At 39.3% G+C, this 18,231-nt stretch overlaps 1 protein-coding gene across 1 annotated transcript in view; it reads right to left on the bottom strand.

Moving 5' to 3' along the window:
* Window positions 1–18,231, bottom strand: part of PCLO (piccolo presynaptic cytomatrix protein) — a 398,487-nt gene that overhangs the window by 57,657 nt on the left and 322,599 nt on the right. The window contains exons 13-14 of the mRNA XM_040343440.1: window positions 8,703–8,811; window positions 4,210–4,277 (exon numbers count right to left, since the gene is read on the bottom strand). Coding sequence (XP_040199374.1) covers window positions 4,210–4,277; window positions 8,703–8,811 — 177 coding nt within the window. The remainder of the gene's footprint in view (window positions 1–4,209; window positions 4,278–8,702; window positions 8,812–18,231) is intronic.

Raw genomic sequence — 18,231 nt, 5'->3', positions numbered from 1 at the left:
TGTGCTTTTTTATTCTGTGTGTGTGTGTGTTTTATCCACTTAAGCTCTTGTTCATGTATAACTCTTAGGCCCTGTCCACACGATCAGTCCAAACTGATGAAAACGGACTGAAGTTCAGTTTCATCAGTCCAAACCTACCGTGTGTATGGCCCATCAGACTTTTGTCCTTCAGACCAAAGTTTTAAAACTTGCTTTAAAATCGGACTGATGGACTGATGACCGATTGGTCAAAACCGATGGTTAGTACGCAAAAGCATCGGTTCAAAACCCGCGCATGCTCAGAATCAAGTCGACGCATGCTTGGAAGCATTGAACTTCGTTTTTTTGCACGTCGTTGTGTTTTACGTCACCGCGTTGGACTCGATCGGATTTTGAACTGATGGTGTGTAGGCACATCAAACCATCAGTCCATCAGACTTCAGTCCGTTTTCATCAGTTTGGACTGATCGTGTGTACAAGGCCTAATAGACCCTCAAAATATTTACATTTCTTGTATGGACCTATTGATTGTGCAATCCTTTTTGTCATTACTAAAGATAATGAAGGGGAAATAAATGATTTATTTTGCACTATTGCAGAAAAATATTAGTGAAGGGGAAAAAGGGAGGGAGTTAATTAGGGCTAATATGGGTTAACCAAGCATTGATAAGCTTTAAATAGGTACAATTAAAAGAGGAACAAATAAATAAAGTTATATATAGTTAATATAGTTAAATAGTAGGTGAGGTTTAAAAAAAGACACAAGTCCATCAAGTCCAACCTATGTGTGTGATTATATGTGTGTGATTAGATGTCAGTATTACATTGTATATATCTGTATGTTGCGGTTGTTCAGGTGCTTATATAATAGTTGTATGTTGACATATACTCACACACATCCAACCTTTGTGTGTGATTATATGTTAGTATTACTTTGTATATACCTGTATGTTTTGGTTGTTCAGGTGCTTATATAATAGTTGTATGTTGACATATACTCACACACATCCAACCTTTGTGTGTGATTATATGTTAGTATTACTTTGTATATACCTGTATGTTTTGGTTGTTCAGGTGCTTATTTAATATATTTTTTAAATGCCCCCCCTCCCCGCTGAAACCACCACCATCAACCACCTACCACCCTACCATTCTTGCCGCTCTTACAGTAAAGAACCCTCTAGACATTTTAAGGTTCAACCTATTTTCTTCAAATTTTAGTGAGTGGCCACTTGTATTATTAAACTCTCTTCCGAAAGTTTTGTGCCTATTGTGGGGTCACCAGTATGGTATTTGTAAATTGAAATCATATCCCCTCTCAACAGGCTATCCCCCGGGGCACACAACACTCTCCACCTCCATGGGAATTTACTCCAGTGAATGGCTGTCGGCTCTTTGAGGGCTATTTTTTGACCCAGGTCTGTTATACCTGGTTGTAGTACAGCGGACATATGATTGTTCTTGACTACATTCCTTGCTTTCCGCCCCAGAATTAACGTTTTCTTGTTCAGTACTAGAATTAATCTCTATACTCATGGTGTATTCGCCAATACAGATCGAGGGAATTTTTTTGTGTATTATGGAGATTTTCTCTACCATACTCGGAACCCTCGTCTTGTAGGAACTCCCTTGGCATTTATACATGCGATCCTAAGTGTTTTATGGCAATTCGGATGGCTAGCGCCCATTTTTGATAATGAAATACATATTTTTCTACTGCTAAATTTCTTCTGCTCGTCCTGAGGAAGCCCAAAGGCGAAACGTGTAGACGATGCACAGAGGATATTTTCCATACTATATATCCTATATGGTTTTCTTTTATTTATCTATTTTGTATAAATATTGTATATTTTCTGTAATACAATTTATATTTTTTTGACATTCCCGCCTTGCCTCTAAAGTCTGACCACTAATTACTGCCCTTTGAGTAATTTTCTCTGTCTACCATATATTCATGGATGTGGAAAATGTGAGTGCTCCCCCCTGTCCTAATTTTTGATTCCTTGATTAGCTTTGTCGCTCCATTTCCAGTACATCCTTCCTGAGGACTGGTGCCCAAAACTGGACAGCATACGTCAGGTGAGGCCGGACCAAAGTCTTGTAGAGTGGGAGAATTATCACTTTATCCCTGGAGTTAATCCCCTTTTTAATTCGTGCCAATATTATGTTTGCTTTGTTAGCAGCAGCTTGGCTTTGCATGTAATTGCTGAACCTATCATCTACTAGGACCCCCAGGACCTTTTCCATCCTAGATTCCCCCCTAGTGAGTAGATTGCATTCATATTTTTGCCACCCAAATGCATTATTTTACATTTTTGGTGCGTCTACCATCTGACCCATGAAATTGTCCTGCAAGATATTTAGGACCTGGCGAGCCTTAGACAAATGCGTGGTTCCGCCCAGTCTATGTCTGGATAATTAAAATTGCCCATTATTATAAAACTTCCCATCCTTGCTGCTAATCCAAATTGTGATAGGAGGTCCATCTCCCCCTCCTCCCTCAGGTTAGGGGGCCTATAGCATACTCCCAGTATAATTTCCCCCTTAGCTTCATCCCTCTGGAGCTCTACCCATAAGGATTCCACCTCCTCCCTAGCTCCCTTATTGATGTCATCTCTCACATTCACTTTTACATTATTCCTGATATATAGGCATACCCCTCCCCCTTTTTTACCCTCTTTGTCCCTGTGATAAAGGGAATACTCTTAAATGGTTGCCAGCCAATCATGAGAGCTGTTGAACCAGGTCTCTGAAATTCCCACACAATTGAAATCCTCCTCGTTCAACAGTATCGCTAGTTCACCCATCTTGTCTACCACATAATTTAGACGCATACTGTCCTCTTATTGGGTGTTCCGAGATTGAAAATAGGACTTGTTACTATACTTACCTTGGGTTTATGTGCTTTAGTTAACCTACCACTAATGCCGTCAATACCACCCTCTGAAATACGTTCATTGCTCACTATATCTACCTCTGGACCCTCCCCCCGCCGCCTAGTATTTCCTTTGTGAGCTGATACACTGCATTTTTAAATAAAGCCTCCAAACAGTGTCTGCAGACTTTGTTTTATTACAGTGTCCAGTCTGTGCTGTAGCAGTTATTTCTGCTAATTCAAAACTTTTTTTGGACCATATCTGGTATTCCCAAGTTCCATAGATAGTTATCAAACAGTGAACATCTAAGTAAGAACAGAAAAAATCATGGCAAGAATAGAAAAAAATAAGATGGCCATTTGCCCATCTTCTGGGTGTGATGACATCATGTGGCTATGCCCTCTGATGCTTTTTCTCACATGATACAGGAAGATCCCTATGAGGTAGTCAATGTATTACATGACAGAATGCGTTAGTGGGCATAGCCACATGATGTCATCATGCCCGGAAGGCAGTGAGTGCCCATTTTTTTTTTTTTCATCGATGTCCATGCATAAGGGGGACATTTCCTTGGATTTTAATTCAGTGCACTGGATTAGAGAGTTAATAAAATAGCAACGTGTTTTACATACTATAATAACTGAGAATCAAAAACCTGATTTAAGCTCAAACCTTCTCATATGGAAAAATTATTTCATTCAACTCCCTGTATTCACCAGAAAAAAATGTTTATTAGAAATCAAGTATTTAAGAAACATTTAACCACACAATTGGTACCACATCACACAGACACTCATACTGTTAAAAAGCCAATTGTCCACCTCATGTACATGTGTATATATATATTTTTTATATATATATCCTTTGTTGAGTTGGAAGGCAATACTATTGTGGACTGGAGTGTAACTTGGTCCTTGAGCTTTTGGAGTGCCTTTGGAGTATTGCCTGCAGTGATATTACCCTGGGATCTGGGAAAGCTATGTCTGACCTTACCATTGTGGGGGTCAATTCATGAGTTAAGAGGCAGCATGAACAGGTGGTGGAGCACAGCAGTAGAGCACATTTTTCTGAACATGCATTTGTATTGAAGCATGCATGTTTTATTGCACTTTCTTTATTGGGGGAACACATATCAGTGGCAACTAATTATGCCTTGTTTTGCACATTTGTATCTACTACGTAATCATTTTTTTGCATATACTGTATATGTTATTGTTCTAGTCATTTTGGTTTGAGCGTAGTGATTTTTGGTTTTGAGTAGCGAACATAAATTAGTAAATAATAGAAAAAAAAACTTTTTCTACTACTGATTTCAGATCGCAAAACACAGAAACAGCAAAGCCGTGTGACTTACCAGCCTTTCCTGGTTCATGCAGCTCTAAGTTCTGAGGAGTTTCAGAATTTGATAGCATGTTGATATCTCTGGAAGAAATGGGGAAAAACACCCTGAGAATTGAATGAAATATTATACAGTTCAACTAGTCAATGTGCTTTATTTTGTTTACATTGCATTAAAGGCTAAATGTAGATCAATGTTTTAGTTCAGCAACAGTATTCTTGATTTACTACATAGTTGTCAGTATACAGTAACACAGAGACAGTATATGCTTAGAGACAAAGTATGTGGCTCACTGAAGGCTTAAGCATTGTATACACTTTCCTTTTTTTCCGTTAACCAGTGGATTTAATGAAAAAAAATGAACAGATCCATAAATAAGCACAAACAATGTTAATTCCCCCCTGCTGTCAGAATACATGGATCACTATAGAGAATAAGAGTGCATGTTTTTGACACAGAAGTTTAATTTTAATTTTGAAAACTCAATAATCACTTACTGATGCTTAACCTCAATGTAATCCTTAACTTTAACTGTAAACCTGATGCCTAAAGGTAACCTTTAGCCTAGCCCGTAACACTAGTCTTAAGCCTCAGCCAAAATGTACACTTTAACTGGTATAAATACTATATTGTCACAGTGGTTAATACCATCAAGGTACTACTAGCACTAAAAATAATATAATATTACATTGAAATTAATACAATAAAAGCTGTGGTGCCTGTGGACCAAATTACGTTCTTGTTTCTTACCAATATTTTTACCTGAGGGCTTTTCTTATATTTGCATAGCCGCAATACAAAGTGAATACATAAATAGTATTTGATTTGATTACTTAATGTTAAAGATGGCTGTGCATTGTGTTTTTCATTTTTGATCAGTTAAATGGTGTAGAACATATCTACACACCTACACTTCCCATCATCAACCTTGCTCAAGTATCAAACCCAAATGGTTGGCTTGTTCCCTTGTCATCTCTATCACTGGCTACTCTAAAATATCTATTAAAAATTTGTGCATTGTACAAATGCTTACCTTGATTTCAGGCGCACCTGTTAATCTACATTGTTGACTTCAAAATTCACCTTCATGATACTTGATTGTTTTATTCAATTTGACTGATTAATAAGCTTAAAACTGATGTGTTATGTGTATAATTTTTTTAATGATTGTAAAAAATATTAATTTACAGATATTTATTACAGTATGCATTTATTACACTGATTCACTTTCCAATCAGAACGCCTAGATATACCTACATAATTTGGGGCACCTGTGTACAATTGAATCATTTAATTTTACTCTTCTAGGAGTAAGGAGAAGAGGTGTGTCCCTCCTGTGTGAGTTATCTTCAGTGTAATTAATGTTTTCTTCCTTTAAAGTGGAGTTCCACCCATAAATATAACATTACATCAGTAGTTTTAAAAAAATGTCATTAGTCCTTTACGAAAATTGTTTTTTTTTTTTTAGATGCCTTCAAAGTGTTGTTGCTAGGCAGAATAGTTAATCTTCCCACTTCCTGCACCTAGGTGCTTAATGCTTCCTAACCTACACCGCACAGACTCCTGGGAATGTAATGGGTGTAACTTTCCAGGAGTCTGTGCACTCCCCAGTCTCAAAAAATCATGTGACTTGGACAGCACAGGTGCTGAAACCTGATCTGACACTGCTTGTGCAGCACTGAGCATGTGCGAGATCTGCAAGGCTGAAATCCAGGAAGTCATACAGTCTGGCTTCATGATGCCCACACTTAAGATGGCCCCAGTCAATTTTTATTTTATAAAGTGTCTAAATGCTGTAACAACCTAACAAAACAGACCTTAGTTTACAGACTAACTTTACTAGAATACATTAAGCTTGTGTATTACAGGGGTATTTATATTTAAAAAGTGAAATTGTGGCCGGAACTCCGCTTTAACTCAGCTTTACTTATCTGCATCTGGAAAGCTAGAATTCTCTCTGCACAAAAGCTTCTGGGGTTGAGTTTCTAAAACTGGAGAGTGCAAAATCTGATGCAGCTCTGCAAAGAGACCAATCAGCCTCCAGGTTTTATTGTCAGAAATGAATTGAACAAGCTGAACTTAGAAGCTGATTGGCTAACATGCAGAGCTGTATTCTCCAGTTTTAGTAAATCAACCTATCTGGCTGTTATTGGTAAATCAAATATTTAAAATAGTATTTTTTATTAAAATGTGTGTATATATATATATATATATATATATATATATACAGTATATCACAAAAGTGAGTACACCCTCACATTTTTGTAAATATTTTATTCTATCTTTTCATGTGAGTGAGTGAGTGAATAACATATAGCGCTACAAATGCGAACTAAATTGCCTCAAGGCGCTTGGCATCTGTTTTCCTTCTGTTTAACCCTCAGAATAGGTGGGTCTTTAGTTTTTTTCTGAAGGCCAGGTGATCAATTTCCGTTTGGATATTAGTTGGTAATGCGTTCCACAGTCGAGGTCCTTGGACTGCAAAACAATGTTCTCCTTTGGTCTTATACCGGGCTTTGGGGATTTGCAATAACTTTTGGTTAGTTGATCGAAGAACTCGATTTGGGTTTTGTTGTTTTATTTTCTCACTTAAATATAGGGGCGCGCTTCGGTGTACACATTTGTGCATCAGGCATAAGGCCTTGAAAGTGACTCGGTCCTTTATGGGCAGCCAATGGAGGGATCTCAGGGAATGTGACAACACTGAAGAAATTACACTTTGCTACAATGTAAAGCAGTGATTGTACAGCGTGTATAACAGTGTAAATTTGCTGTCCCCTAAAAATAACTCAACACACAGCCATTAATGTCTAAACCACTGGCAACAAAAGTGAGTACAAAATTAGCCATTTTCCTTCCCCGGTGTCATGTGACTCGTTAATGTTACAAAGTCTCAGGTGTGAATGGGGAGCAGGTGTGTTAAATTTGGTGTTATAGCTCACACTCTCTCATACTGGTCACTGGAAGTTCAACATGGCAGCTCATTGCAAAGAACTCTCTGAGGATCTGAAAAAAATAATTATTGCTCTACATAAAGATGGCCTAGGCTATAAGAAGATTGCAAAGACCCTAAAACTGAGCTGCAGCATGGTGACCAAGACCATATAGTGGTTTAATAGGACAGGTTCCACTCAGAACAGGCCTCGCCATGGTCAACCAAAGAAGCTGAGTGCACGTGCTTAGTGCCAGAGGTTGACTTTGGGAAATAGACGTATGAGTGCTGCCAGCATTTCTGCAGAGTTTGAAGGGTTGGGGGGGGTCAGCCTGTCAGTGCTCAGACAATACGCTGGACACTGCATCAAATTTGTATGCATGGCTGTCATCCCAGAAGGAACCCTTTTCTAAAGATGATGCACAAAAAAGCCTGCAAACAGTTTGCTGAAGACAAGCAGACTAAGGACATGGATTACTGGAACCATGTCATGTGGTCTAACGAGACCAAGATAAATGTATTTGGTTCAGATGGTATCAAGCGTGTGGAGCGGCAACCAGGTGAGGAGTACAAAGACAAGTGTGTCTTTCCTACAGTCAAGCATGGTAGTGGGAGTGTCTTGGTCTGGGCTGCATGAGTGCTGCCAGCACCGGGGAGCTACAGTTTATTGAGGGAACCATGAATGTCAACATGTACTATGAAATACTGAAGCAGAGCATGATCCCCTCCCTTCAGAGACTAGGCCACAGGGCAGCAATCCAACACAATATCGACCCCAAACACACCTCCAAGATGACCACCGCCTTGCTAAAGAAGCTGAGGGTAAAGGTGATGGACTGGCCAAGCATGTCTCCAGACCTAAACCCTATTGAGCATATGTCTCTAATATCCATCAGCTTTGTAAAGTCCTCATGGAGGAATGGAAGAGGACTCCAGTGGCAACCTGTGAAGCTCTGCGGAACTCCATGCCCAAGAGGGTTAAGGCAGTACTGGGAAATAATGTGGCCACTGACCACACACAATATTGACACTTTGGGCCCAATTGGGACTTTTTCACTTAGGGGTGTACTCACATTTGTTGGCAACGGTTTAGACATTAATGGCTGTGTGTTGAGTTATTTTGAGGGGACAGCAAATTTACACTGTTATACAAGCTGTACACGCACTACATTGTAGCAAGTTGCCACATGAAAAGATAGAATAAAATATTTTCAAAAATATGAGGGGTGTACTCACTTTTGTGAGATACTGTGTATATATATATGTATATATATATATATATATATATATATATATATATATATATATATATATATATATATATACAGTATATATGCCAGAGCACAAAACACAGCATTGTATACTGTATGCAGCTGAGGCTACACATGCAGTTAATACTGCAAAGCCAAAAAGCACACCTGTTAGTGCAGTAAATAGTTAATTTGGGCCAAACACATTATTGAAAAGGGACATCATGCAGTTAAGCTTTAATGCAACTTTCATAATTATCCACTTAGTATTCACGACCAAAAGTGACATTAATAACTGGAACAAAGGAAGCTTAAAATAAACTCACAGTCTTACACATATGTCTGCTTCCCCACTTGATTGACTAATGATACTTTGAACTTCTTCATATGTCTTTGCAGTTAATGGGAAACCATTCCATTCTAAAATTTGCATTCCTGTAAAAAAATGGTCACATGTTGTTATTTTAATCTAATATCTACATATAAAAATATATATTCTTACTTTTTTCTGTTAAATTAGATCTAATATATTATGGGCAGCTCTTTGAATATTAAGAATCTGGTAACTGCCAGTTGCCAAAATGATCACCAAAAGCACCTGTAGTGAGACTGTTTATTATATATATATAAACTACAAAAAATGTTGCCGCAAACTAGAAGATTTCTTCATCTTAATTTGAAACTTGCAACTTATGAAATGTATTGGTACCACTTTGTAGTCAATACAATTATTCACAATTTATGTGAGCATTTATTGTATCAATGTCAAACTGCCACATCTGTGCTTATCCAAAAATAGCAATACAAGGAACAATAATGTGAAAAGCACAGAATGCCATAGCAAAAAGTCATATTTCCTTTTGATGCAGTCAGAGTATTAATGTGGCTTTCTGACTGCCTGCTATGGATTACTGCACTTTGCATGCTTCTTCTTGAATAAGCCAATGAGCAAAACTGATTTAGTGCAGGTGCTCAGGTGTTTAATGTGCACAACCTCACATGCTTTTTACTTTAATGGAAGGTAAAATCCAACTATGTTACGAGAGTCACAATATGAACATTCTGTTTTAATGCCCCCTTTAAAGAGGCTTTGTCACTTTGTCCATCCAGGGCAAAGTGACAGTGTCTCTGCAAAAAATCCACCACCACAACCATCTACTAATCTTACGATTGCTCCCTCAACACTCCTTCCACCTCAGCAGCTGTCCATAATACCTGCCATTTTTGGTTATGGAGGAACAAGTGACCTCCTCCCCTGTGAGAGTATGTAAAATCACCAACACCAGTCATTTTAGTGCCAGCTGCAGGGGAGGAATGGAGGAGAAGCACTTTTAAGGTCAGAGTAGTGGAGACACTGTTTTTTTGTCCTGTATAGACATAATGACAGTAGGGGTTATTTACTAAAGGCAAATCCACTTTGCACGACAAGTGCACTTGAAAGTGCACTTGAAAGTAAAGTCGCTATACATCTAAGGGGGACATGCAAGGAAAATAAAAAACAGCATTTTAGCTTGCACATGATTGGATGATAAAATCAGCAGAGCTTCCCCTCATTTCAGAACTACCCCTTAGATTTAGAGCGACTGCACCTCCAAGTGCACTTGTAGTGTAAAGTGGATTTGCCTTTCGTAAATAACCCCCAGTGTCTTTAACACTTTTTTTTACTTTTGGCAACACTTGGTTATTGGAGTTAAAGAACTATTTTCATCTTTTACAATGTGTCTTTTTTAAGCATAAAATAGCTTTATAAATTAGTAGCAGTATTGTGCATTTTTTTTGACTAAAACATTTTATGTCATTTTCAGATGTCTAATATAAATTGCTGCTTTAGGCAGCAGTGCAGACAAATGCTTGGTGTCTTTAAACAAAGGCTAAAAGGTGTATACAACATCTAGGTGATACAATTATATTAAGAATGTAATCCTACCGATGTAGAATTATACAATCCACAAAACCCATAGTGCACTATAATATAGTGTATCTTCAGTATATCTGAAGGAATGTGATTTCTTAAAGTAGCTTTTGTTCTACTTGTAAAATTGAATGCTTTGAAGAGCAGGTTCAAAATCAACAGAAAGCTGAATTTTTAAATAATAGGTTGGTCTAAATAAAAATATTGGTTGATTAGGAAATCTAGAAGAAGTATGCATTATATTATCATTAAATCGTTATATTTAAATAGTAAAAATACAGCTATAAATAGATATAGTATAAATACAATTTAAAAAGCAAAATTGTCATCTTAAATTGTATTCATATGCTGCTTTAAGAAGGGATGTCACATTCTCAGTTTTCACACAGCAAGCGGAGATATTTGATAAGAGCACACAAGGAATGTCCACTGCAAAATAACACAATCATCACTTACAAAAACTAAAATGGATCTTCGTAAATGTTTTGCCGTATTCCTGTGCTGTGGCGTAACAAAATCCAAAAAATAGTATATTGATATCGTTGTATTAACCTGTACCACCTGCTTCAAAATAATGGCATAAAACACAGGGTAGAGCCTGAAGTATAGCCTACATATCTATAAAGATTTGGAATCCATAGATATGGCCATAAATAAATATAAAAAGAAAACAAACACAATATGAAAATACAGTATTCACGTGCAGAATGTAACATGGGTACACATACTTGCAACAAAATACACACATAAATGCACAGGAATTAAAGGGGTTGTAAAGGTACAATTTTTTTTTCCTAAATAGCTTTCTTTACCTTAGTGCAGTCCTCCTTCACTTACCTCATCCTTCGATTTTGCTGTTAAATGTCCTTTTTTCTTCTGCGAAAGCCTCACTTCCTGTTCTTTTGTCTGTAACTCCACCCAGTAATGCAAGGCTTTCTCCCTGGTGTGGAGTGTCATGCTCGCCCCCTCCCTTGGACTACAGGAGAGTCAGGACGCTCTCTACATTGCAGATAGAGAAAGGAGCTGTGTGTTAGTAGGCGTCCTGACTCTCCTGTAGTCCAATGGAGGGGGCGAGCACGACACTCCACACCAGGGAGAAAGCCTTGCATTACTGTGTGGAGTTACAGACAAAAGAACAGGAAGTGAGGATTTCTCAGAAGAAATAAGGACATTTAAAAGCAAAATCAAAGGATGAGGTAAGTGAAGGAGAACAGCACTAAGGTAAAGGAAGGTATTTAGGGGGAAAAAAAATACCTTTACATATCTCATCCCCAAACTTTTTTAAGTTTGGATTGAGTAGGTCTAGTAGTTTATCCTCTATAATCATCTATATCCCATTGGGGAGATTTCTCTTCGCTTCCTGTTATGTAGATGGTACAGGACGTGAGATGAACTGGAATCAGAAAGAGTAGGGAGCTATAAATCAGCCCAATCAACAAGTATGGAGGATAGGTTTCAGCTTTTCTGCTCCCAAGCCATGCTCCTCTTACACATTTCACTCTCCTGTGAGCTTAGTCATAGAGGAAGTGAGAAGAGACCTCTCCAACATGGGGGAAATCCCCTATTAGACATTTATCAAAGGAGCAAGCACTCCCATTGGAGGAATTTATTTGTATTGCAGTTCTGGTGACAACTCATAATTTTGGATTCTCCCATCACTTTCAATCCCCATAACAGTGGTGTTTAGGACAAATCAGGACAAATAGAGAGAGTAAATCGCCTTAATGGTGACAAAGACAACAGCAAAAACAACCTGATAGGGGTACAAATAATTATTAAGGCTATTGTTGTGTCATGCCATAGCTTAGAAATACTTCAGTCAGACTCTTGGGCATACGTATAATGCAGTGTATGTAAAATTCACGAAAATTCCCTGCAGGTGAAGCAATCACCATATTTGGAATATTTGCACCAGAAAGATACACCTTCAGTGAATGTTTTGTAATTCATCATTAACTGCTTCATAAATATTGACCTTAGATAAACTGAACTGACTAAAGCAGCTAGAAAATATCAGAAAATGTTGTAAAAATATGAACCAGGAGAAAGTTAGTTACGTTAGTTAAAAAAAAAAAAGTGATGTTATTGTGCAAAAATCTAAACAACCTGATTGGTCAAGGTGGTCAGTTTTGAATAGAATGTCATTGGTTTTGCAAGTAAATACTAGAAATTACATGCATATTAAAATGTATAAAAATCTGAGTAAAGAAGACTAGAGAAAGCTGTAAAAGAATGAAGGACCAGTGAATCCTTTTTTTTTTTAATAACAATAACAAATGAATGTCTCTTATCTGCTCCCTTTAAGGTTGGTAAATATACCATTAAAAATATTTTGTTATATAAAGGTGGTAAGTGCAAAAAATACCATTTGATCATGTCAGAAATTCAAAGCTGCCTTGTGCACAATTCCTGAATTATTTCACTGAGAGAAATTAAACCTCCAAGTTCCTATCTTGGGACTACAGAGTGATTACCCTTTATGTTGTGTAAATGGAAAAGTAGCCCTGCGTAATTTAGTGCGGGCATAACGTATCTCCGATACGTTACGCCGCCGTAAATTAGGGCGCAAGTTCCGTATTCATAAAGAACTTGCGCCCTAAGTTACGTATGTGGTCCTGTCATGCTTTTTTTCTATTACAAGGGATGCATATGTGAGTAGCAAATGCATATGAAAATGGTGTTCAAACCACACATGTGAGGTATCACTATGATCGTTAGAGTGAGATAATTCTAGCCCTAGACCTCTTCTGTAACTCAAAACATGCAACCTGTAGAATTTTTTAAGCGTTGCATATGGAGATTTTTAAGGGTCAAAGTTTGTCACCATTCCACGAATGGGCACAACTTTGAAGCGTGAGATGTTGGGGTATCAATTTACTCAATGTAACATCATCTTTCACAATATAAAAAAAAACTGGGCTAACTTTACTGTTGTCATATTTTTTAATAAAAAAAAGTGTATTTTTTCCAAAACAAAGTATGCTTGCAAGACCACTGCACAAATACGGTGTGACAAAAAGTATTGCAACGACTGCCATTCTATTCTCTAAGGTGTTAGAAAAAATATATATAATGTTTGGGGGTTCCAAGTAATTTTCTAGCAAAAAAAAAAATAGTTTAACTTCTAAACAAGTTTGAAAAATAGGCACAGTCCTTAAGTGGTTAAAGCAGCCCCAGTTGGAAGCAGCCAAAATAACATATAATGATCAATGTCCAAATCTAGTTCTAATTTGAGTATAAGAACACATGTCAGATGTCAGATGACCTCTAAATAAAGTACACACACACACAACACAGTCTTTGCAAATGATGCATTATATTTTAACTGTGTTTGCAAAAATTACTCAAGGATTGGATTATGTAGGGATTGCCTAGGAGGATATAATAGGCACCTCTAGCCTTTGGAACCTCTTGCTATTGCACACACAGACATTCCATTAAGGCTGTCCATCCACATCCAGCCTAATTTCTGGACCAATATGCTTCCTAATGGATGATAGAACTGCTTTGATGACCAGTGCAACCAGTGCAACCAAGTTCTCTTTTTCTAACCATCACTAGAAATATAGGGCCAAATCCACAAAAGGGATACGACGGCGTAACTGCTGTTACTCCGTCGTACTCCGTCGTATCCCTGTTCCTAACTATGGAACTGATCGGAGATCCACAAAGCTTTTCAGCTTCGTTTTTTCTCCGTAAGTTTTAGTTTGCATACGCAAAATTAGGGCTGCTTTTACAAGGTGTAAAGTTAGTACACCATGTAAAAGCAGACCTTTCTGTCCAGCGACGCGTTTTTTTTTTTAAATTAGAATTTTTCTTTTTCCCACCGTATCTTTTTTTTTTCCCGACGCAACTTTATTGACCCGTCGCAATCCACAAAGCTCGGCGTAATGTAATTTTGCGATATGCACGTCGGGAAAATGACGTCACGAGCATGCGCAGTTTCAGGACCGGCGCGGGAGCACGCCTAATTTAAATGGGAATCGCCCCCATTTGAATAGGAACGCCTTGCGCCGGCGGAATTTAAGTTACACAGCCCAAAATTTCTAGGTAAGGGCTTTGTGGATCGGGCACTTAGGTAGAAATTTTAAGGCAGTGTAACTTAAATGGAAACAAATAAGTTACGCCGGATCTTTGTGGATTTGGCCCATAAAGGCTACAAACTGACATATTGGAGTATGTAACCCAATCAGTTCTTTAATACCTGAGTCATATCACAGCATTTAAATCATTTATTTTAGTTTTTAACAAGGAAGTATGAAACAAATTGTGCTTTAATTATTTGAATTATAATGATATTGCCTAAAATCTTAGCATTACAAATAGTGACTCCCAGATCCCGCGGCTCTACAGGGCTTACAACCATCGTCAAACTCCATCATCATCGCCGCCATGGGAAAGATAAGTTCAAGGAGCAGTAGGGGAACAGGGGATCTCACCCAGGGGGTGTTTTAGGTCACTCCTTTATCCGATCCTCGGTCGTGGCCCAGCGACAGCCAGAATCCAAGATGGCGCCAGTGCCTCCGTCCCCGGCCCACCCTGAGTCAGCACTGGACACTCTGGCTAACTCTCAGGCCCACCATCCACCCCCTGGGAACCAGGAATACTCCTCCAGGTGCTCCAGGAGCCAATCTAACACCTCACTAGGATCTGAGGATCAATGGGACATAGCATCCCAAATGAGATTCCTGCACAGTTACATCCGTTCTCTCCCCACAAAAGCTGGCTTTGAGCAGTATGTTAAACGTATTGAGAAAACCTATAAACAGGATATCTCTGAGCTTAAAAGGGACATTTGGGGCACATTTTGATGATATAGAAAGCACCACTGAGGGCCTCCATATGGATGTGCAGTACCACGAAAAAATCCTCAACACCAACACGGTCTTGCTGCAGCACCTCTCTTACCAATAGGATGACATTGAGAATAGAAATCGGCACAATAACATGCACGTGCGCGGGATACCTGAGTCCGTGGAACCCAAAGATCTATCTGTGGCAGTGACAGCCATTTTCAACCAGTTGCTGCAACTGCCCAAAGATTATCCTCTTGAACTCGACTGTGTCCATATAACCCCCGGCCCCAGGAAACTTGACCCCTCATTCGTGCGCGACACTCTCTGCAGTTCACTTTTACAACATCAAAGAAGCAATCATGCATGCTGCTAGCACACAGGACACTATCCTCTTCAATGATGTTCCTGTGATGCTTTTGCCAGGCCTCTCCCATCAAAGCCTGACCATGAGAAAAACCCTGAAGCCCCTCACACAGCTCTTGCAGTCATGCCAGATGAAATACCAGTGGCATGTCCAGCACAATGGTAAGACAGATATTTTCCGCTTTCTTGGAGACCATCCTGGCACTCTGCAAATCCAGCATGTATCTTTGCCTAACTGGCCCTTCAATCCCACCACTCCTGGCCTGCCTTTCCTACCACAGTGGCAGTAACAAGGTTGCTAACAGCGTTCCAGATTCTCCTCATACAAGGACCCCAATGATTGACCTCACCAGATTTTTCCCTTTTGAACACTGTTCACTTTCTTACTACCATTAGCTGTTTATTTTTTATGGTCCGTTTGTGGGCCTATGCCTGCACCAAAACTCTCTCATTGTCAAGCATGTGTTTTATTGATTAATTCTGCAGTTTACTACCTGTTTATGGATCATGCCTTCTCCCTCCCCTGCTGCAGATACCTGGCTGCCATGCACACAGACCTACTCCTATATCCTGCCCTTACATCATCACATGATGCCCAGGTTTCCATATAATTCCTGATGTAATGCAATGTTTAACTGCAAATATATATATATATATATATATATATATATATATATATATATATATATATATACATATATATATATATATATATATATATATATATATATATATAGATATATATATATATATATATAGAGTTTTATGCTCTTTTTTCCCCCCATCTTCATTATTGTTGTTCATTATTACTATTTTCTTTCCATAGCATATTTTTTTCCCCCCTGATCAGCCTCCTGCCCTGTGGAGCCTGGGACCCTGGGGGCCCCTCCATGCCTTCTTCTGCAATGCAATATTATGTTTTTTTTTGTTTGTGGTCCTATGGTGCCACCTAGTGGCCTCATTTTGTAATTACTCTCCCCCTAGACCTCCCTGGTCTCTGTCCTTAGTAGTCAGGTGTACCTTGATCCCTCCTGTTATTGCAACTTTGACACTGGGACCTGGGATGTTCTTTCCCTTCCTGTATACACAAACTACCTTTCTTTCTCTCTTCCCGTCCTTTTGCTTTACCCTCCTTTTCTCTCTTCATCTCTTCCACCTCTTTCTGCTGGGAGATATTGGTTTACAATTGGCCTATATTATCCATCTCACTCTCCCTCCTTAACCGTTCTACCCACCATGGCCGACACACAACCAACTCAATTTAGCATCCTACAATTGTAGGAGTTTTAACACTCCAGAGAAGCGCAGCCAAATCCTCTACCATTTTCACAAAATGCAATCCAATATCCTGCTGCTACAGGAGATGCATTTTCACTCTGGGTCCATACCAGCGCTCCGTAACCATTACTGCCAACTGTGGTTTCACAGTCCAACCCACACGCTAAATCAAAAGGGGTCTCCATTGCATTCCATATATCTTTTAATCCTGAAGTCCTTGCTTCCTATATTGATGTTCGTGGTAGCTTTATATTTCTCAAATTGAAACTAAACAATTATTTTTTTATAGTGGCCAATATCTACGCTCCTAATACAGACCAGGCTCACTTCCTTTCCTCCACTCTCGCCAGACTGTTCTGATTCGGGGGTCCATCGTTGGTGGTGATGATCTTAATGTAGCTCTTTCCCCTGCCTGCTGACACATTCTCTGGTAAGTCACCCATGACCACATCTGCACTCACACACATCAGATCTCTCCTGCACTCCCACCATTATGTCTGGCGCATACACCATTCTACGGAGAGAGACTACACCTACTTCTCCACAGCACACAATTCATACAGCAGATTTGATTACTTCCTGATCTCTCAATCTTTATTAGTCACTCTGTCACAATCCTCTTTGAGGCATACCCTCTGGTCTGACCATTCCCCTGTTTACCTGTGCTTCGCTTGCCCACAGCCTTCTCATAGAGGAACATTTTGGTGCCTCAATGACAATCTCCTACGGGATTCGGTGTGGGATGGCCCTGAAATGTGTGGTCAGGGGTGTCCTTATACAAAACGGATCCCGTTTAAAAAGATTCTATCAGACAACATCCATCGCCTTCTGACCACCATTTCAGACCTTGAATCCCTCCATAAACGCACGCTGGAACCCTCCACCTTTGTCAACCTATCCAATGTCCATTGTGATCTCCTTCATTTGTTAGACTCATAATCCTTGATAGCCCATGATAGGGCCCGTAATTACCACTATTCTGTGGCCAATAATTGTGGTCAACACTTAGCACGTGTTATGCATCCTAGGCCCCCTCGCCACTCCATCCCATTTAACACCACGCCCGACCAGGCTAAGGTCTTTAACACGAAAGGCCTATCCTCTTCTTTCCGACAATTCTATTCCCAGTTATACAATTTAACACCTGATCACTCAGGTAACCCTGCGTCCCCCTCCCTGGACGCTATGCAGGCCTATTTGCAGAAACGGTTTTGCCTGAAATTGACCCTCATGAGTCTGCTGAGCTGGAAAGGCCCTTGGCGGAACCTGAATTTCTCGGTGCTATCAAGGGCCTAAAATTAGGCAAATAACCGCAAATGAATTGGTATACCCCCGGTTCTACAAAACGTTTGCACCCTTACTGACGCCACTCCTGATCTAAACCTTCGATGTGATCCGCAACTCCACTCTACCCTCTTGTGACCTTCTGTCAGCCAATGTTTCTATCCTTCTGAAACCCGGTAAAGACCCTTCCCAATGTAGTAGCTACTGCCCAATCTCCCTATT

The sequence above is a fragment of the Rana temporaria genome, chromosome 3 (assembly GCF_905171775.1).
Source record: "Rana temporaria chromosome 3, aRanTem1.1, whole genome shotgun sequence".
Taxonomy (NCBI): domain Eukaryota; kingdom Metazoa; phylum Chordata; class Amphibia; order Anura; family Ranidae; genus Rana; species Rana temporaria.
The sequence above is the reverse complement of the archived record's forward strand: the minus strand, read 5'-3'. Positions and strand labels throughout refer to the sequence as shown.